The 21028-nt window shown below is 34.3% G+C and overlaps 4 protein-coding genes across 5 annotated transcripts in view; 2 read left to right on the top strand and 2 right to left on the bottom strand.

Moving 5' to 3' along the window:
* Nucleotides 1-97: 97 nt before the first annotated feature.
* On the top strand, nucleotides 98-6493 carry LOC107466736 (tRNA wybutosine-synthesizing protein 2/3/4). Of its 2 annotated transcripts, XM_016085748.3 has the most exons (9): nucleotides 98-893; nucleotides 1126-1522; nucleotides 1716-2912; nucleotides 3045-3174; nucleotides 3582-3817; nucleotides 4006-4141; nucleotides 4587-4663; nucleotides 5264-5370; nucleotides 5494-6493. In XM_016085748.3, the coding sequence occupies exons 1-9, from the start codon at nucleotides 143-145 to the stop codon at nucleotides 5598-5600; spliced, it is 3138 nt and encodes a 1045-aa protein (XP_015941234.1). In that variant the 5' UTR covers nucleotides 98-142; the 3' UTR covers nucleotides 5601-6493. The 2 variants fall into 2 exon arrangements, with proteins under 2 accessions (XP_015941234.1, XP_052115818.1); XM_052259858.1 differs by lacking the exons at nucleotides 4006-4141; nucleotides 4587-4663; nucleotides 5264-5370; nucleotides 5494-6493 and having other exon boundaries at nucleotides 3572-3753.
* Nucleotides 6494-9292: 2799 nt separating this feature from the next.
* LOC107466751 (peroxidase 42) lies at nucleotides 9293-10905 on the top strand. The gene is made up of 4 exons (XM_016085760.3): nucleotides 9293-9533; nucleotides 9618-9806; nucleotides 9900-10065; nucleotides 10150-10905. The coding sequence occupies exons 1-4, from the start codon at nucleotides 9309-9311 to the stop codon at nucleotides 10575-10577; spliced, it is 1008 nt and encodes a 335-aa protein (XP_015941246.1). The 5' UTR covers nucleotides 9293-9308; the 3' UTR covers nucleotides 10578-10905.
* A 691-nt stretch (nucleotides 10906-11596) lies between these two features.
* LOC107467255 (uncharacterized) lies at nucleotides 11597-16583 on the bottom strand. Its single transcript, XM_016086296.3, has 6 exons — nucleotides 16091-16583; nucleotides 15081-15755; nucleotides 14809-14999; nucleotides 12674-12880; nucleotides 12539-12599; nucleotides 11597-12464 (listed from the first exon to the last, which is right to left on the bottom strand). The coding sequence occupies exons 1-6, from the start codon at nucleotides 16289-16291 to the stop codon at nucleotides 11898-11900; spliced, it is 1902 nt and encodes a 633-aa protein (XP_015941782.2). The 5' UTR covers nucleotides 16292-16583; the 3' UTR covers nucleotides 11597-11897.
* A 1571-nt stretch (nucleotides 16584-18154) lies between these two features.
* The window catches only part of LOC110276525 (uncharacterized), a 3709-nt gene continuing 835 nt past the window's right edge, over nucleotides 18155-21028 (bottom strand). Inside the window, exon 2 of the mRNA XM_021133432.2 lies at nucleotides 18155-18334. Within this exon, the coding sequence (XP_020989091.1) occupies nucleotides 18155-18334 (180 nt within the window). The remainder of the gene's footprint in view (nucleotides 18335-21028) is intronic.

Below are 21028 nucleotides of genomic sequence, written 5' to 3'. Positions count from 1 at the left end.
AGAGTTCTCTCTTTTATTGGGCCTTGTATAATGAAGCTCATAAACTGAGCCCAATAAAGAGCTTATTCAATCTTCCTCATAAGAGGTTTTTGGTGGGTTTACTTTACACTTTACAGTTACAGCTGAAGACTGAGCAGCAAGCATGGAGTTTGAGAAGAGAAAAGCGGCAACACTATCATCGTTGAACTCAACCGAGCACGACAAGTCTCCAAAGGGCAGTTTGGACATTCCAATAATACCTCTCATCAATGCACTCAACAACCACCCTTTCTACTTCACTACAAGCTCCTGCTCCGGCAGAATCTCAATCCTCTCTCAGCCTCTTCAAAACGAGGCCGTTTCAACGCTTCCCAAGAAGAAAGCCAGAGGCGGCACCTGGCTCTTCGTTTCCCACGATCCTGCCGATACCGACTCCGTCCTTTCCCTCCTCTTCCCCACCTCCGAGTCAACTCAGTCCTCACCCGTTCCCTCCGAACTCGTCTTCAGATTCGAGCCCCTCATCATCGCCGTCGAGTGCAAAGATCTCTCTTCTGCTCAGTCGCTGGTGTGTCTCGCAATATCATGTGGTTTCAGGGAATCTGGCATCACTAACGCCAGCAAGCGTGTAATCATAGCGATTCGCTGTTCGATACGGTTGGAGGTGCCGTTAGGGGACACTGGCAAGATTATGGTGAACCCTGAGTATGTTAGGTATCTTGTTCAGGTCGCAAACGACAAGATGGAAGCTAATAGGAAGAGAACTGAGAGGTTCCTTGCAGTGTTGCAGCATTCCAATGGTTTTGGAGGGGGATCTGTGGTTGCGGATATCGGTAACCATTTACTGCCAAATTGTGATCATTATGAAGTTGAGAATGAGTCTCGGTCAGGAAACGAGAATGGAGACACCTATTCAGGTATTTGATATTTCAGTATGATGGTATTTGATGATTAGAATATCATGTTGCTGCTGCTGTTTGCTTATGTTTTGTAGCACCACATTTATAGATATATTAACTTTATGATTAATATCATACGGTAATGAAATGCGTGGGTAATTATACTGATACATATTGATATGTATCTGATTGCAGGACAACTTTCCATTTAATATCAATCAAAAAGTCTGAATCTTTGAATGGTTGGCAGGATTTGTTGGTTCTCCTGTTTGTAATGTGCCAATTACACATGTTGAAGTTGTTGGTGAACCAGTGGAGAAACTTTTTCTATGGGGCCATTCAGCTTGTGCATTGGATAATGGCAAGGTGGTTGTATTTGGTGGCTTTGGAGGGCCAGGGAGACATGCAAGAAGAGATGATTTGTTGCTGCTTGATCCATGTTCTGGCAATCTTGAAATGATCAGCACTCCTGCATGTGAGTCTCCATCCCCACGACTAGGCCATACAGCTTCCTTGGTTGGAGATTGCATGTTTGTGATTGGAGGTCGGACTGGTCCTGATAAAATTCTGAGTGATGTATGGATCCTTGATACAACTAAGAATTATTGGAGGTTGCATCAATGCGGCGGTAGTGTCTTTCCTCCCAGGTAATGATTTACAGTTTTCTTTTATATTGTTTATGGTATATATGTTATGGAATCATACATTATAATTCTGTCCATAAATGCTTACAACTTATTGAATCTCTAAGTTGTATCGCAACATTTTTGCTGTAGCTTGATTTGGCAACAATATTTTCTGTGTATTTTAACAGTGTAAGGTTAATGTTTTTTTGTATAGACATCGTCATGCTGCAGCTGTGGTGGGTTCAAATATCTATGTATTTGGAGGACTTGACACCGATATTATATTTTCTTCCTTTTATATTCTTGACACACAAAATTTACAATGGAAAGAGATACCAGTTAGTGGGGACTGGCCTTGTGCACGCCACTCTCATGCAATGGTGGCATCTGATTCTCAGATTTATATGTTTGGTGGATACACTGGTGGGAAAGCACTTGGAGATTTATATAGGTTTGATGTTCAGAAGTGTCAGTGGAAGAAGGAAAAGACTGCTGGAAGGATTCCACATGCTAGGTTCTCACACTCAATGTTTGTGAATAAAAATTTTCTTGGCATTATTGGTGGTTGCCCAGTCAGACAAAATTGTCAGGAGTTAGCTTTACTTGATTTGAAGCTTCGTCTATGGAAGCATGTTACCCTTAATTCTGTTGGTAAAGATTTGTTTGTGCGTAGTACAGCTAACGTTGTTGGTAATGACCTTGTTATTGTTGGTGGTGGTGCAGCATGCTATGCATTTGGAACCAAGTTTAGTGAGCCAGCAAAAGTCAACTTGCTCCATGTAACATGTTCACGTGATGATCCTTTGCCCATCAAGAATCAGGACAACCATATGAATATACAGAGGGAACGGACAAACGGGAATATGATTGAACATTCTAAAGGATCCCAACCTGTACATGCACCAAATGTATTGGAAAATGAAAAATCAGATGTTAATGGTGCCTTACTTTGTTTAAGTAACCAAAGTCAGAAGATTGCATCACATTATGTCCTGCAACTAGAAAAGAAATATGCCAAATCAGGGAAGGACATATTGAAGAAATTTGGATGGTTAGACTTGGGGAGGAAGGCATGCTCTGAAGAGGGTGGAATGCATATCCGTTTTCCTGTTCGTAAGGAATTTGTTACTTTATTTAATAAAAGGATTCATCATTCAGCTGATGCAATTAATGGAAATAATGAACTTATCTTCTCAAAACCACATAATCGAGATGGATACTCGTTAAATGAGTTGTCCTGTTCTGAAGGATTGAATCTTCTCGTTGAATATGGTGCAATTATGTTGGTAGACGAGGTTGTTGAAGTAAGAAAAGCTGCCAGGTCCCCTTTGAAAGTGATGAATGAAGCTGTAACATCTTTGATTAAACATAAAGGCCTACCGGAATTGCTTCTAGAGGAATTGCCAACAAGGTTCTTTCATTAAAATTGTTTCTCTAATGATTGCTATCTTCACAGTTATTTTTGTGCTTTTATGTCTTTTGTTCTTGTATGTGCTTCCTCTAATTTTGTATATTTTATTTAGTAATCTTTTATGACTTATAGGTGGGATCGGCTTGGAGATATTGTCATAGTTCCAGTGGCTTCTTTCAAGGATTCCTTGTGGGACTCCATCGCAGAGGAGCTTTGGCCCATTGTTGCCAAATCACTTAAGGCCCATCGTCTTGCTCGCCAAGTAAATCATACATGCATGAAAAATGCATAAATATTATATTCTTGCCTTTTCCTCCACGAACTTCATCCTACTGATTTATTGTTTTCCATGCACATGATCCTTTCTTCTATTTTCCCTTTTTGTAAAGATATCTTCTTGAAGTGGCATGCATAAAATTTATGTCAAGGATAAGGATTTCCTGATATGACTTTGACAGATATAGAAAACACTGAAATTACCAACAGAAAATGGATTATAAAGGCTAAATGTGGCATTTTTCTCTTAAAAAATGTATTAAATCATCATTGTATGTAGTTTCAGTTAAGGGTAGTGAATTTTCAGTCCTTATTATTAAATATCTATGTAGTGATTGATCTTTGGAATGGGAAAAAAATATCTTGAAATGACTAGTAAATAGTGTATGATAGGGCCCTGTTGCTGCTACTGGTACAAGAGATAGCAAATTGCAAATTCTTGTTGGAGATAATGGTTGGGTCAATCATCGAGAAAATGGAATACTTTATTCTTTTGATGCTACAAAGTGCATGTTCTCATGGGGCAATCTATCCGAGAAGCTCCGGATGGCCAGGCTAGATTGTAAAGATGAGGTTATAGTAGATCTCTTTGCTGGCATTGGCTACTTTGTGCTGCCTTTTCTTGTCAGGTATTCTGTGTTTTGGTACTGGCATGCCATTGTTTTATACAGAATCTCTTCTAATATTTGCTGTCTTAGGGTTTGGGGTATTATTTGAGAAAAATACTATTTAACCTCCTTGGGTTCTTTTTATTCCCTCTAATATTATTTTTGTTAACCTGTGTTTATTTATAGTGTGATTGCATGGTCTTATGCAGGGCCCATGCAAAACTTGTATATGCGTGTGAGTGGAATCCCCATGCGGTAGAAGCACTCAAACATAATCTACAAGCTAACTCTGTAGCTGACCGTTGTATTGTGCTTGAGGGAGATAATCGAATTATGGCCCCCAAGGTATATAGTATTTTATTTTATTTTTCGTTTTATTTTTTCTTCTCCTGATAATTCAATACTAGAGTCTCAACTCACTACATCAAGTGAGGATCAAATTTGGAAATAAAGACAAGCAACTGAAAAAATCTTCTATAATAGTTTGCTTTATTCTAAGAATCGCATGTCTAATGACCAAAAAACAAGAGAGGATCTGTTTTTTGTTTAGCGGTGAAGATAATTTATAGTTAGCTTGAGAAAAAGAAAAAATAAGCACTTCTTTGACATATTATCAGAGATACTCTTCTGAATGAAGATGAAGGGAAGAAAATTGTGCAGAGGAAACCAGGGGATGATTGTTACAGTAACTTTAATTTTATTTTTACATATCAAAAGTATCTTCTCTTTTTTACTTGAAAAGATTTAGTAAAATCAGCTTTGCGGGATGAAAAGATTAATCAAAGGAAAGAACATGGCTGATAGAGTATCTCTTGGTCTCCTTCCATCTAGCGAGTGTAGCTGGGTCACAGCTGTCAGGGCTTTAAGGTAATTGCATGATTGCTTTCTTTGCCTTGATTCTTCTCACAAAATGATTATCCAGGATGGTTGAAATTGAAATGACCGTGGGACTATGTTCCCTGCTCTTAAACTTAATTTTCTTAAGTTGCTGATATTTCTCTAAAATATTGCCATATTATTTATGTATCAAGGTATGAATGAAATGAGGGAGAAACTGTCTAATTAGCTGCTAAGTTATTCATTCAGCTTGAATTTGATTATGAAATACTTTATCGTTCTTATCCAATAAATAAATTATTGTATGAATACAAATTATCTGAGATGATGTATGCACGTCCTGATTCCCAAGCCGTTCTTATTCACCAACTCTATTCATAATGATACTAAAGTTTAGGTTCATCTGTCATCTTATCAATTGCATGATTGAAACTTATGCATCTGGAAAATTGCATTTAGCTAAAAACGTATAGAATTTCTGTTTTACTTGTGCTGTGGGGTAATAAAATTTGTATAGAACAATCAAGAAAAATCTTTACATTGCATAAATAGCTAGCTTAATTCAGCTCAGATTTACTTGTGGGCCATTGGTAACTAATTCCACTCTTTCTCGTGAAATCAATGTTGCAGGAGAGAGGGTGGAATATTACACGTCCATGGGAATACAAAGGACACTGAAGAACGTCAGTGGACTGATCATGTGTTGAAGTCCATAGATGAAATTGCTAGATCTGAAGGTAGCACCTTTCTTCATTACAAAAAGGAAAATAAATGTACAGTGAGCTTGTCTCAATGCAAAAATGATGATGTAATTTCTGGAACTAATATTGATTACCCAACACCATTATGATTTTCCACAGGTTATTGTTGGGAGGTTTCAATAGAACATGTAGAGAGGGTGAAATGGTATGCTCCGCACATTCGCCATGTCGTTGCAGATGTAAGATGCAGACAGATCAGAAGATAGCTATTGGGACGTGGTCTGAGGTTTAAAACTGCCTTCTTCATGCAATCAGTGCGGATAGCAAAAGCAATTGCTATAATATGTTCAACTTCAACAATTATCAGACTGGCAGATGTTGCATGCATTGGCATACTTGTGTCTCATTCCAGGTTCTGCATACTTACAGAGTTACAGTTGATGTTGTAACTGTTATTCATCTTGTTCTCAGTATACAGTTTGTTGTTCTAGAATAGTTAATCCTATCCATCAAAGGAGGGAGAAGAGGGGAGGGAATCTTTTTCTGCACCAAATTGTTGTACCGTTTTCTTTGTTTTTGGTTTGTGGGGTTTATTGATATAAGGTTTGTGTTAATTTTTTTTTCATTTGGTCTGGATTCTCTGGTAGTACATCAAAACTGTTTCCACTGCAGAGTTTGGCCCATGTTAAAGCCCAAAGTTCCGTTGTTAGGGCCAAGATTTTGTTGCAACATAATTCATTCATGTCTGTACAATAAAGTTGGACAATGGGTCCAATAAGTAGGTATAACGTCAAATCGCCAATAGTATCTCAGTATGCAACCAAAACTAGCGTTATCTCGGATCAAAAGGAAAAAAAAAAGGTAGAACGCTATCCAATTATCCATAACTTCGTTGTAACACTCGTAGCCCTCGGTGATAAATTTTCCGTGTAAGGTTTGGTATTCCTTCGGAGCTCGACTAGGCTCAATATATAACCATGTTTTTAGGTATAGAAGATAGTCCTCAAAAGCTGTGAATTGTGATGTGTTAACTGTTAAGACTTAAGAGTAAGGTTTCCGTAGTTAGTAGTTACGTCTGATGGCAGTATTCTTAGCTCATATTTTTGGCTTATCTCCCTTCCCTGCAATGAATGAGTTGTCTACTTTTGCATGTAAGTTTGGGGCCCTGATTTTAGACACAACACCTTCTTTACATTTTGTCAATGAATAATTGAATAACAAAACGTGGATCCAATTAAGTCAGTCCACGAATAACCTTATCTTGCAATTTTCGTTTCATCATATTCATATGTCACAAAACTGAAAACTGCATAAAGTATACAATATAAAAAAAATTTCAAATGATTATATTTCCGTAGTTTTAAATTTTTAACCATTAATTTTAGTTACTATATATTATATGTAATTTTTATAATTGAAGTTAACGATTAAAACTATTAAATAATGTTTATATTTAAAATTCTTCCAACATTATATAGGATACGAGCATACAAGGTCAAGTTATCTGACAAAGACGTTTTTTATCGTTTGAAATTAAAGAGCATACAGTGGCATTTTCCCGAGTTGAAAGGCAGTGTGGAAGTGGAAATAGCGACTTTTGGGGATGAGTGTGATGAGGTGTCCCACACCATTGATTATTTGCACAGAGATTGTCGGTGATCAAAACGGCTTACTGCTACGGCTTCGCAGCCAGCAAGCTAAACCTGCGCCATCAGCCACCAAATTTAGCCGCCTCCTATTCTGGGAATCCCATCTTTTTGTCAACGTGATCGCCTTATGGGTGGCTTACAGGCTTAGGAGTTAGGAGTGATGACACTTTTCTTCTGCTTCCATTTTTAGATGGTTCTTCAGTCCTCACGTCTTCTATGAGCTTGCCATTGGAACTGGGATAAAGGCTCCTCTGTTCTGAGCTCTTGTATTTACATCCATGTCCTTGCTCATATCTTAATCATCCAGTTGAATCTTACTGTGGCTTAAAATAATACTAGTTGATTCCTTGTCCCAAGATCCCAATTAAAATAAAGACACCATCACCCACGTAGCGTGTAAAGTAAATCCAATACTATGCATTTGAAAACTGAATGTGCTTGCATTGAGTCACCTATTTTTTAAGCAATAATGGTAAGGAATAACATGGTCTCACTAAATCAGAAATAATTTTGTAATTTCTCGGCTTTGTTGGTTGCACTTTGTCGATTGAAAACAACTTTTTTACCATAATAAGTTTTATATATATATAGATTTTGAATGCATGAAAACAGCTTCATGCTATTTATTTACTGATGATTGTTATGGTACTTTACAAATGGTATCTAATTTGCCAAAATAAATAACTAGTTAATATTTAATAAATCTTAAATATTTAATTTTTTTACTTTAAAAGATAATTTAGATAATTTAAACACTATAGTCTATATCACAGAATTGATTTTATTTATTGGTGAATACTATGGTGTCTATTATTTTATACCTAAGTTACTAAAAAAAGTAAATAAATAATATTTAATAAATTTTACATGATTTATTTTTTACTTTAAATATTTTATTTTTTACTTTAAAAGAGAAGTTAGGCAAAGACACCATAAAACTCACCTTATTTATTTATACTACTTCACAAAAACCCATAATAGTAATAATAAGGTACAGTAAACTCTTCACATCATTCATGAGCCATTGTTTTCAGCCCTTTGTGTAACAGTGTAAGTGCTTCACAAAAACCCACTGGAGCATTTTTTTTAAGTTTCCAAAATATCAGTATAACTTCAAAGCATTATTAATTAAAAGAGTTTGTACAAAAAGAATGTAAAATTTAAATTTAATATATTTATTATTCATTTATTAAGATAAAAATATAAAAATTCTTATTAATAATAAAAATTTAGTTAATATGTGTTATTAAGACACATAATAAACTTATCATTAATAAAAAATTTTAAATATTTTTATTTAATAGATACAGAATAAATACATAACTAAATAAACCTTAATAATAACTTTAACATATATTTTTAAAGCATTTATTAACTAAACCCAAACCCGAAAATAGGATAAGAAGTCCCACCGAGCGTTTGATCATTATTACATGGCATCAAATTCACAAGCCGAGGCACCTTTCATAAATAATAATAACGGAATGGAAAAGTTTAGGCCAGTAATTTTTATATGAAAAAATATACGTTACCAAGAGAGAGTCTGCCAACTATTACTAACACGGTTTAAATTAGGATTAAACCATGATTAATTTAGATGTGGCTTTATTTAATAGATGAGTTTCATGTCTAGCCCAACTCAAGTTGGCAGATTTTGGCAGATAAAAAGTTGGTAACGTAGCACTACTGTTTTTATATTTTATGATTAGTACTTAATTATTAAAAAAATATTTTTTATTATTGAATATAATTTTATATTATTAAAAATATTATTAATAACTAATTAATAATTATAAAACATAAAAATTGTTGTTTCCTAACACTCTTTATAATAAAAATTCAAAAGCCAAGGCACCTTTCATATAATAATAATTAAGAAAAAATTTAAGGAGCCAGCAATTTTATTACAGTTTGGCCAGCATGTAACCAATAGAAAAAAAGTAAATCATTGGATGAAATCTCACACCAATCTCACACCATCAAATCATTATTGATGGCTAGTTGATGACTATCAATCACAAATATTGCTGGCCCCTAAACTTTTCTATATATTTTATACTAATAACTAATTTTAGTAAGTAATTTTAACGTATAAATAACATTACGGTATCTTGGAACTAAACTGGAGAAAAACATGAACGTTACTGCTAAAGATAAGATAGTGTTGAAAAATGTTTGTTCCTATCGATTAGTATCCAATGAAAGTAGAAACGCTAGTTTGTGGAAACTTTCATTTCCATAAGTATATGCAAGAAAAGTTTTCCTTAATCAAAGAGCAACTTTTTTAATAAACGCAACTAAGCAATCAAGAGAGAGTGAAGAGTAATGGCTCCCAAAACTTGTTTCCTCTTCTTCTTAGCTTTAGTATCCTTTTCAGCAGTACTGGCTTTTGCGGAAGAAGATGATCCTGGCCTTGTTATGAACTTCTACAAGGAGACATGCCCTCAGGCTGAAGACATCATCAAAGAACAAGTGAAGCTTCTCTACAAGCGCCACAAGAACACTGCATTCTCCTGGCTCAGGAACATTTTCCATGACTGTGCTGTTCAGGTAATAATCGCTCATCAATAATCAATAATCAATAATCAGCCTTTCCAATTTCCATAACTAATTACACTTGTTTTATGAGAGCAGAGGTGTGATGCATCGCTGCTTTTGGACTCCACAAGAAGAACCTTGTCTGAGAAGGAGACTGACCGAAGCTTCGGGCTGAGGAACTTCAGGTACATTGAGACCATCAAGGAAGCTGTGGAGAGAGAGTGCCCTGGAGTTGTTTCCTGTGCTGATATCCTTGTCCTTTCTGCCAGAGATGGCATTGTTTCTGTAACAATTCTTTAATTCTTTCTTTCTTCTTTCTTTTTTTTGTCATTCTCGCTTCGTTTTTGTTAGTTACAAACAAGTTACAAATCTTTGCAGCTAGGAGGTCCTTACATCCCTCTAAAAACAGGAAGAAGGGATGGTAGAAGGAGCAGAGCTGAGGTCGTTGAACAGTACCTTCCAGACCACAATGAATCCATTTCTTCCGTTCTCGACAAGTTTGGCGCCATGGGAATCGACACTCCCGGCGTAGTTGCATTACTTGGTATACTATGCTCTATTTTATTATGTTGAGGGTTGAGTTAATAGTCCATTATTATGGTTGATTATTGTGTTAAACGTGACACAGGAGCACACAGCGTTGGGCGAACCCACTGCGTGAAGTTGGTGCACCGTTTGTACCCGGAGGTAGACTCAGCGCTGAACCCAGAGCATGTGCCGCACATGCTGAAGAAGTGCCCGGACTCCATTCCGGACCCAAAGGCCGTACAGTATGTGAGAAATGACCGTGGTACCCCCATGGTTCTGGACAACAACTACTACAGGAACATCTTGGACAACAAGGGGCTCTTGCTGGTGGATCACCAATTGGCCCATGACAAAAGGACTAAGCCTTTTGTGAAGAAAATGGCTAAGAGTCAGGACTATTTCTTCAAGGAATTCTCCAGAGCCATTACCATTCTGTCTGAGAACAACCCTCTCACTGGCTCTAAAGGTGAGATTAGAAAGCAGTGCAATCTTGCCAACAAGATCCGTACCACCGACGACGAGCCTTAGCTTTCTTAAGCCTAATTCTGCGAAAATAATAAGCTGCTGTTGCTGCTGTGTCTCAAGATCTCTGCACAAATTAGATGCTTTTCTTTTTTCTTTCTTTATTCAATAAGGATAGTGGGTAATAGCTATGTTGATGCTTATGAATGATGATGATGATGATAATGTACGCATGTGATGTGGGGCCTGTCGTGTATGTGTATGTGTATGTATGTGATGATGCATGGCATGGCATGGGTGCGTGGCAGTCACAGTTCAATGTATGTGCTATCAGTTCTCGCTCCCATTCATGCTTATTCATTATTGTAGTATACAAGCGTAGCTTCCATTGTTATATGCGGATAAGGACGAAGAAAAAGACGTACGGGTAAAAGGGGCAAAAGAAGCATAAGATTCCAAATTTGTTGCTTATATTTGAAGTTTATAAAATTCAACAAGTTTTAATTAACAGTATTAAATGCACCAGAAATCAAGGGCGGGTAGAATAATCAACAGTGGTTATTTGCTTAAAATATTTAATATGATGCATTAATGCTCTGCATTTAAATTTGTGTTAATTAAGTCTAAATACATTGATTTAACAGAACAAAAATTAATTATAACTAATATTATTCTAAATTTTATTATTTAATTTGATTAAATTTGATTCATAAAAAAAAACTTGAATGTATTAAAATAATAAATGCATATTTTCAGTTTATTTAAAGTTAGGAGTGAACTACATTATTGGCAGTTGGTAGGAAACTAAGGAAAGAAAACAAGCAAAATGGGATACATCACAGATGAAGAATCTTCCTACCTTGAACTGTGTAGTGGACCCACTGCTAAATGCATTAATCAAAACTCGAAAGTGACTTAGGACTTAGGAGAGCTGTGCAAGCAAGAAAATGGAATCACCATCATCGTTCAGGTGGCCCAACATTCCACTGTTCAACTCATAACATCAAATTAACATTACTACTAAAAGAAATCCTTTCATTTCCGTTAAATTACATAGCTGTCTGACTCTGTCTAATGTTCAATTTTTACGAAGTATACATAACTTCGTATTTTCTTTGTTGGGTCAGGACCACAAAATATTGTAACATTTTAATTATCCCAGCCCGTTGACAGTAAGATGTTATGAGCTGATCAACCTATATATATATATATGTGTATGTGTGTGATATAGGTTGTGTCAGTGATTATTAGGACACAGTGAGAAAAGTTGAAAATTATTTCCATGATGATAAATAAGACAAGGTTTGAGTTACAAGCTGCACAGAAAAGCTTATGCATCATGGTACTTCAACCATATGCGAATGATTATTTTTCCAACTGAATGAATCATTTGTGGCATGTCATGGAAGCAGTTGCACTTGCATCATGGTCCTCAGTGCTATCAGTATCGCTGTCACATTGTTCGGAGGCTAAATCATTCTTTCCACCACCTTCTAACAACTTTGGGAAGGTGGAACTGCAGCTTGGGTGATTGTAATTAGGTTGTGTTGTGTGGAATGGCATGTAACTTGCAGCACAAGGAAGAAACTGGTATCCATATGTGGAAGGATAGTGTCCATGAAGATATGTATTTGGTGGAGGCCAATACATCACAGGTACAATAGTACTTGCTGGTTGTGGTGGCAGCATATAATATGAATTGTTATTACCAGTGGCAAGAATTGGATTTGGCATGTGATGAGGAGTATCTTGGGAAATCTGAGATGGGAATGGGATAGAATGAAATGCTGCCATTGCAAATTGAGTTTGTGCTGAACCTGTTGGTGCTAATTGTTGATGATATGATGGGGCATTTATAGAACTATAAGGCTTGAAGATGTCACTAGTGTTCTTTCTCCCCTTGGATTTTGCAGCAACTGTTTTTCCAGTCAAGTTTTCAGGATTTTTGCTTCCCTGCAAGGACAAGACCATATTAGAGTATGTTAATGCATTGTTTAGGTAACTATTATTAGAGTTTTTTACTTTACATTGTCACATGCAATTGGAATTGGAAGAAACAGCTGCTCCCCCTCAGCATCCTCATCAGTCCTGTCATGGATACCATTATATTTGTTAGGTGAAGAAAGTGAAACTAGATATATTGTTTCATGATTTTGATAAACCTGTAATATTTGTGAAGCAAGTCTAAGTTGTGGTATTTGGTTTCTCTCTGAACTAGATCATCAGGAAATCCTGCCATAAACAGAAGTGTGATACCAAGTGCCTTGAAGAAGAAGCTTCCACTTCTAATATGAACCAACATTCCCATTCGGCACATAACTGGCCCAAATGACTTCAATTTGTTTCTTCCCATGCGCTGCCTCACATACCTGCCACATCAATCCAATACTACAATACTAAAAGCCCGATTGAAAAACAAAAGCTTCTTTTTTTTTTTTTTTTTACTTTTGAACGATGAAAAGTCGTGTTTGGCATCATTTAAAAAAAAGTTTTTAATTTTTCGAAAAGTTAATTCACAATTTTTTAAAAAAGTAGAAATATATGACTTTTCTTTTTTGATAAGTCATTCTACTACTTTTCTAAAAAAATTGACTTATGTGAAAATATTTTTTTGTTTCTGCTGAAAATACTGCCCTCCACCACTATTTTTAGGCAAAGTTCTATCTGCTAGAAGTCTTGTCCTTTCACCACCATTTTCCCATAATGATTTATCTGCTAAAAGTATTGACCCTCCACCGCCATTTTAAAACAAACTACCTACTGCATATATCTTTTCCAGTTATTTTTTTATCATTTTATTACTCTATTTTTATTATTAAATTTGTATTTAATTGTGTGTAGTATAAAATCTCAGTTTTAACTTTATTTTTTTCGTATGTGATTTTATTTTTATACGCATAATAATTCATCTGCTGAAAGTATTGACTCTCCACTACCATTTTAAAACAAAAACAAACTATTTACTGCATATATTTCTTCCAGTTATTTTTTTTATCATTTTACTACTCTATTTTTATTATGAGCAACGCTAGGAAACCAAAAGGGTATTAGCCAAAAACCAGCCAAAATACTTTTGGTGAATTCAAAATCTATACGAGTTAATATATGTGGATGTTTCTTTTGCTAAGTATCATAATGTTTCTTTTTCATACTAAATGGATGTTCTTTTATATATTTTTCGTATTTTTTTGTATTGCAAATGTGAATGTCTCTATTTCTTTAAAAATTTTATTTTTTTAAATTTTATAGATATTTAATTATTTTTACTAAAATATAATTGAATGTCTCTTTTATTAAGTATTAGGATGTTTTTTTTCATATTAAATAAATGTTTTTTTTATATAACGACGCCGGAGGGACTCCCGTGAATTAGAAAACAAGGTCTACCATTGCCCTTGGCGCTGCTCGTGGGGTCGCATGCCTACATTCACACGGACCAACATCCTCGTATGGAAACATCAAATCCTCAAATATCCTTCTCACCAAATCATTTGAAGCTCGTGTCTCCGACTTTGGCCTTGCTCATCTTGCTCTCCCGACCGTCACACCCAACTGTATTTCCGGCTATCGTGCCCCAGAGGTCGTTGACTCTCGCAAAGTATCACAAAAGACATACGTCTATAGCTTTGGTATACTGCTCTTGGAACTCCTAACGGGGAAGGCGGCTCCCACTCATTCCTCATTGAATGAAGATAGGTTTACCTGGAGAGCATAGAAGTCGTCGGCGCTTCCAGTAACATTGGCAAGAGAGAGATTTGTGTGTGACCATTGGAGGTGAGTAGGTTAATGTGAGAAAAAAGAGGAAGACTTTTATAGGTTTTAATTAGGTTTACCTAATTAATTTTAAATTTTTAAAATTTTGAATTTAAAAAATTTAAAATTAATTATTAATATAAATTAATGTGGTTTTGTTTAATTTTTGGCTGATCCCCTTTTGGTTCCACATACTTTTCTTTACGTAAATGATTATAATCTTAGTGATTAGGTTATGTAAAAATTCAATATTAAAAAGTATTTGTTATCATGGTCATTTTAATTTTTATTTTCTTGTGTAAAAAAATTGAATTTTTTGAGTTATTTATCCAAACGCTACAATTTTAAAATAAGTACTTCTATTAACTTTAAGCTCTTTTTTCAAAAGAACTTATTTAAATTGTTTATCTAAACTGAACCTAAATCCTAAACTCTAGACTGCTAGATGAATCATCCAACGATTTTCAACTATTAATTTTATATAAAGACAACTGAATGTAAGTTTTTACCTACACATTTCTGAGATCAACGAGAAAGAACTTACTCATTTTGCGGAAGATTTCTTGTCCTTCCACCATACTTAATACACAAGAATAAGCATGATGGACAGCTAGGATCACATGGACGCATGGCATTTTCTTCTTCAAGTATCTGGACAGGACACAACACAGGATTCTCTCTATTTGGATAAAAGATTTTCCTCCGAACACCAGGATTCTCATATAAAACATGCTCCTGCAAGAAAATATGTCCTATGCATCAATATTACACTATTGAATTTATGAAAATAACTGAAAAATGATTTCAATCTCTTACCCCAGGGTTTGTTGGTGATACATATGGTTCTTCTTTATTCAAAATGCTAAAATGCTTCAAGTCCAGCTCATACATATCTTCACAGCCATGTCTTATGCCAAGGGATGAAAAAACTATGATTTTCCTTATTGTGTGGGACTGAGCATTCTTTTGTAAAAGGGCTTCAGACTCTATTATCCTCTTAACTTCTTTTGGGCTAAAAGCCACCTTCTGAGGTTTTTTGTTCTGTGATTTATGTATGATGAATCCTGATGAAGGTACCTCAAATTCAGTCTCTCTAATTTTTGTGCCTTCTTGTGATTTGACTTCTCTCTTCTCGGAATGATTTGTCTTTTGATTTTCATGATCATCTTGTTTCACATAACTAGCTAAGTAACCTTTTTTTTCATTAACAGTTTCAATAATGCCTTCAATTTCTTCATGTCTTTGACTAACTCTATCATCATCATAATTATCATCACAGTCATCATCACTATCTGTTTCATTGAAATCTGCAACAGATTCAGAGTCTGCTTCATTGATTAAGCACTTTGCTGGATCAATGCCAGGTCTATACTGTGAAGCCATTTCACTTTTGGCATTATTATTTTTCTCTTCTTCATCAGTTGCTTGTTCTATCCTCTGCCTTTTGAATTTCTTTGAGCTTGCTGCACCTGCATGTTGATGATGACTTTCCTGATATCAATAAAATAATTTCCACCTTTTAATAATAAAACTGAAGTAAAGTTCAATCATGAAGGAATATTAACTAAACACTTGGTTTTAAATTTTTTAATTTACCATCCCTCCTCACTCAGTAGGATAATTGATCATAGTGCCTTAATCTTACAGCTAAAAGGTTTCAGTTGGTTAAAGAAGTAGCAATCAATAATTCAACAACATTAATGACTTATGATATCCCTATTGTAGCATAAGGGAGTTTAACCAATGTAGGAAAGTATGAATTATCATGCATAGATATATATTACAAGCCAAAAATGTAGAGTCAGAAATAAAAAATAATATCATACTTGAGTTTCTATATTTCTTTCTCTTAGCTGAGCTTCCAGCATTGATATTCTCTTCATAAGCTCCGAATTCTTCTGCCTTTCTCTTTCTAATTCAGCTGAAATCTCAGCAACAACATTGACACTCTCTCCCTTAACTTCTTGCTCTATTACACACAATGCCGAGGCATTGACCAAGCTTGAACAGGATTGAAGTTCTACCATTGAGATTTATGTTAATAATTTATCTGAAACTCTTTGGTTTTGGATTCCAAAAAACGAGATATACCCTCTAATCAAAACTTCAACTTTCCAATGTTTCCAATAACAAAACCTTCCACCATTATATAGTATATAGAAGATATAATTCCTAATGGTTCACGGTTGCAACTTGGCATGAAGAATGGACCCTAAAATATTGGATCATTTGATTGTTAAAAGAGCATTGGAAAGCACAAAAGTTCAGCCTAAGGCAAAGGGAAGTAAAACATGGATATTGAGAAGAGCTTTTACTCTCACTCTACGGAGAAAGAAGACTAATGAAATCAAAGTCAGTGAATGAAGAGAGGAGAATGGGAAATTGGCAATGATATCAATGCAAGGATATGGTGCCTTTTAGCGTTACCACGTGCCTCTCCTTTCATTGTATTTTGTGCCACATAAAAATTGCTATTAACTTCTGATTGTAGAAAAGCAAAATGTTGGGGAGTTGCTTTTTCATGTGTATGTGATAGTAGCTGGTTTTACATACAACCCAAATTATTCTTTTTCAAGGTTTCTTCCATTTCAATCTTATTTTTTTTAGTTTTCACTCAGTATTACACTATACTTAGTAGCTAGTATTTGTTTTGGATTTCTTGTTTCAAAATCCAAGGGCACTACAAATCATGTTATATAAAATAATAAAACCTTATTGCTTGTTGCCGCCTTCAATTTTCTTTTGGCAAAGCATTAACCTCTCAATTAATGACAACTCAGCCTTCATCTTTTAATTAACATGTAGTTGCATTCATTGTCTTGTTTTGAAAGCCTGAGGCAGCTGTATCCCAGTTTAACAGCACTCTATTAGCATCCGAGGCAGCCTTCACATTTATTATTACATTGTTGTTCTAACAGTGTATTATTTAGCCATACTTTGTGCACTTACTTCATTGATCCTTTTGTTGTGTTGGCTATTTCAAGATGCAAAAGAGACAGCGTGTAAGTAGGTCTCTGTATAACAACAGAATACCTGTATATATAAAGCAATGAATGATTTCAGGGGTTTTTGGGGCACAAAAATTATTGGAAGAACCGGTATGCACACGTGCATGCATATACTGATATATATATATATATATATATATGCAACTCAGTGGGATGCGTAATAGACTAAGGTATTAAAGAAAGAAACCTCACGTGGGGCGGATGAGCAACCTGAATATGGTTGTCATCTTAATACAAATTTTGTTACGAATATTAAGAAAAATGATATTTGTACTTTCTTTTTTATACACATTTTTTTGGTACATATATTTTTTTTATGGTATAGTAGTAATTATTTTATCTATTTTCACTTTTTATCAATCACTTTAAATGCCAAAAATAAAAACTATACAAAAAAAAGAGTGTATACAAAAGTAGTGCATATAACATTATTAACTTGGTATGTAGTAAAAACATTGGATACCATTTATCCTTCATTACTTAATTAAGAGGAGACAACAGACATTGTGCCCAGTTTGCTTTGAGGTTACCCCAAGAAATGGAGTATGGAATCATGTCATCAAGTTAACACCAAATATAATTGTATATCAGATTATAAGTTAGTAACCAAAATATTTCTTGAATTATATGACACTATAATTTTCCACCAGATAATACGTTAGTAATCAAGCTATCACTATTTTTTTTAGTGATATTTTTCAATTCGACAAGTCAATAACTAATTTGTCACACGTTGGAGTGTTATTTAAGAGTACTAGAGGCAGCAACTTTTGTGACTTGTAGCCATCAAATAACCATTAATGATGATTTAATGGTGTAAGATTGATGTGAGATTTCATCTAATAGCTCACTTTTTATTACTGGTTACATGCTGACCATAATTTAATAATCCAATGTTGAAGATTGCCTTCTTTCCTCAACATTAGACTGGTCATATATCCTCTTGGAAATTTCCTCTGCTAACGGGGGATAAGTCTTCTCCATATCAAGCACGATGCCGGCTTCGTTATGATCTTCAAAGAGATTCTTGAAGTAATTTACGATAGGTAGACAATGAGAATACTAAACATATGAATAATAGATATGTCTAATATTCAATTTAATAGGTATGCGGATTATTATATTTATTATTTTTAATCGAATGGTTATTCTTTTGATTCAATTTATTCATGCACAGTTAAAAATGACTGGATGTTCAATTCACTAGGTATGTAGATGATTATTCTAATCTTAAGGTTTAGGAGACAATTTGGGATGGAGTATTTTTTTTATTGGGTTATGTTAGGTAACCAATAACTTTCTTGAACAACATGAACAATCACCAATCAAATCAAAATACATTACACCTCCAAATTACTCACCTAAATCTTAATATTAGAATAACCATCTACACACCTAGTGAAATGAATATCCGATATATCCATTATTCACATTATTTAGTATTTTCATTGTCTACTTATATTTTTTCTTTTTCATTTTATTAGATTAATTTTAGAATTCATTATTCACCTTATTTATAAAAATCATTGTCTACCTAACAAAATTTTTATTGATTGGTCTACTGAATCTTTAATCCACTCTCCATTATTATATAGTCGTTGGAGAATTTCTAAATTTTTTGTTAGATAAATTGAACAACTCCTAATCTTAAGTATTACATCACGAATAAGTTCATATTATACAATCACACACCCAACACTAAAAAGTTCCATTATTTAGGGCCTTAGTTGGGCATCATAATTGCAGGTCAATTATTTCTGAGACGAGGCCCATATTTTTATTTTTCATTCAGGTGTCCATAGTACTAAACCAGTCCAAAAAAACACAAAAGACATAGTACTAATTAGTTAGTAATGAGTATTGAATTATTGATGACCAGAAAAAGCCTTAACTATTGAATTCCTTGACTTCCACAGTAAAATTAATTGCATAACTACACGTATTTTACATGTGATGGTTCGTAAAGAATCTAATATTTAAAACATTGAAAATTTTGGTTCAAGTACATACAAAATTAACATACAAGAATCATATTTTTTTATGTAATAAAGAGTAGTTTGTTTAAAACATGGTCCACTTTAAAAAGAGAGTAAGAGAGTCATCTTTGGTTCCATTGGTCAAAACATTCTGTGCTTATCGGAATAGAAGGACCGATGATTGTGATATAGATTTCTAAGAGTGGCACAACTTATAAATAACAAATTAAAATCTCAATCATACTTTGGCACCAATTCTACAAAACCAGTGGTCCAAAAGGGACAGGAGTTATGAGCCCAACGTAGAAGAGTTGCGTCGTTTTCATGCTAAAAGAGGTGCAACCAATGGCTTGTCACTCAGTCTCTTAATATGGCTCACTCTCATTCTTGGACCCTTGTTAACCAGTAACCATCCAGTGGCGCCATCCATCCCTTTTCCATTAAAAGCATTTGCTGTTCCTCTCTCAGTGGGCCACCCGTTTTTTTTGTCCACAAATATTTTTGGATCAAATTGGATTTAATGTTTATGGAAAACCTCCTAACAAGTTTTATCTCTTTTTTTTAATTTAATTTTGATACGGTATAAAATAATTTTATACATGAATGATCATCTATGAGAATGAATATAATTGTATAACTATGTAAAATATTTTATACTGTCAGGACATTGAAATTATATCAAAAGATTAATGAATTTTTGCATTAAATATTTCATTTATTAATTATTACTTTTGACACTCAGCATGTAATATTATTATTATTATTAGTTTATTATATATACATTCAATTTCAACAAAATGATATCACAGAATACTGTTGCTAAAGTCTAATGTTTGCATTAATGTAATGGATCGGAGGGAACAGTACTTAGAACATATGATTTTTACTTACCGAAGAGAAAAGACAATTCTCTCATTTCACTACATTTTTATGGAACCCTTGTGGATTTCAAGCCAAAGTCTTTGCATGTATGATGTATCTCCTATAAGAAGACCTTGTTAAGACTAATAAGGAGATATTTTGCATGGTAGCAAATATAAGTCAACTACCACATTAGTATACACACCATTTTTTAGGATAAAATTAAGGACATACGTTTAATTAATTCTAACAATCACTTAAACTAAGTCTTGTAATATGTATTATTGTGTCTATAGTTTCCCGAATCCAGATTTTTTTTTTTGAGTTATTATATTTATATTTATAGTAAAAACAACAAAAGTAACATGCTCTAATTCCCTGAACAAATAATGGTCCTAATGGACTGGTCGGGTGACTTTAGCCTTGTTGAATCAAAAACCAAATAAAATTAGGTCCTTGTTTTAAAAAGTGATAGTGTACGAATTTATGTGATTCTGATTATTTGCAATAAGAACCAACCACCCAAAGTTCTATTGATTGAACACTTTCTTTAGTTTATTAGACGATGCTTCGGCCTCATTCCTTCACGCTTGTCTCGTTCTCATCCAATCCTAAAATACTATTTATTTAATAATTAATATTCAAACAACCATCAGCTTGGATCAACAACACAATTAATGTTCAAGATGAGATTAAAGTGGTACTAGTTCAAGACGGTCTTGATTCTTCATAGAACTTCAATATCCAACTATAAGTTTAGGCTCACTGGCCGTAGGGTTGAACCACAAGTAGTCCACAACAAAACTCATTCATCCAATTTTAACCACAACAATTTTTAATACTATGCCAAAATTTTTAAATTAACACAGCACCAGCCATTAAGCCTGATTAGTGATATTAATATATTAATATTAATCAA

The sequence above is a fragment of the Arachis duranensis genome, chromosome 1, assembly GCF_000817695.3.
Source record: "Arachis duranensis cultivar V14167 chromosome 1, aradu.V14167.gnm2.J7QH, whole genome shotgun sequence".
NCBI classification, from domain to species: Eukaryota; Viridiplantae; Streptophyta; class Magnoliopsida; order Fabales; family Fabaceae; genus Arachis; species Arachis duranensis.
The sequence above is the reverse complement of the archived record's forward strand: the minus strand, read 5'-3'. Positions and strand labels throughout refer to the sequence as shown.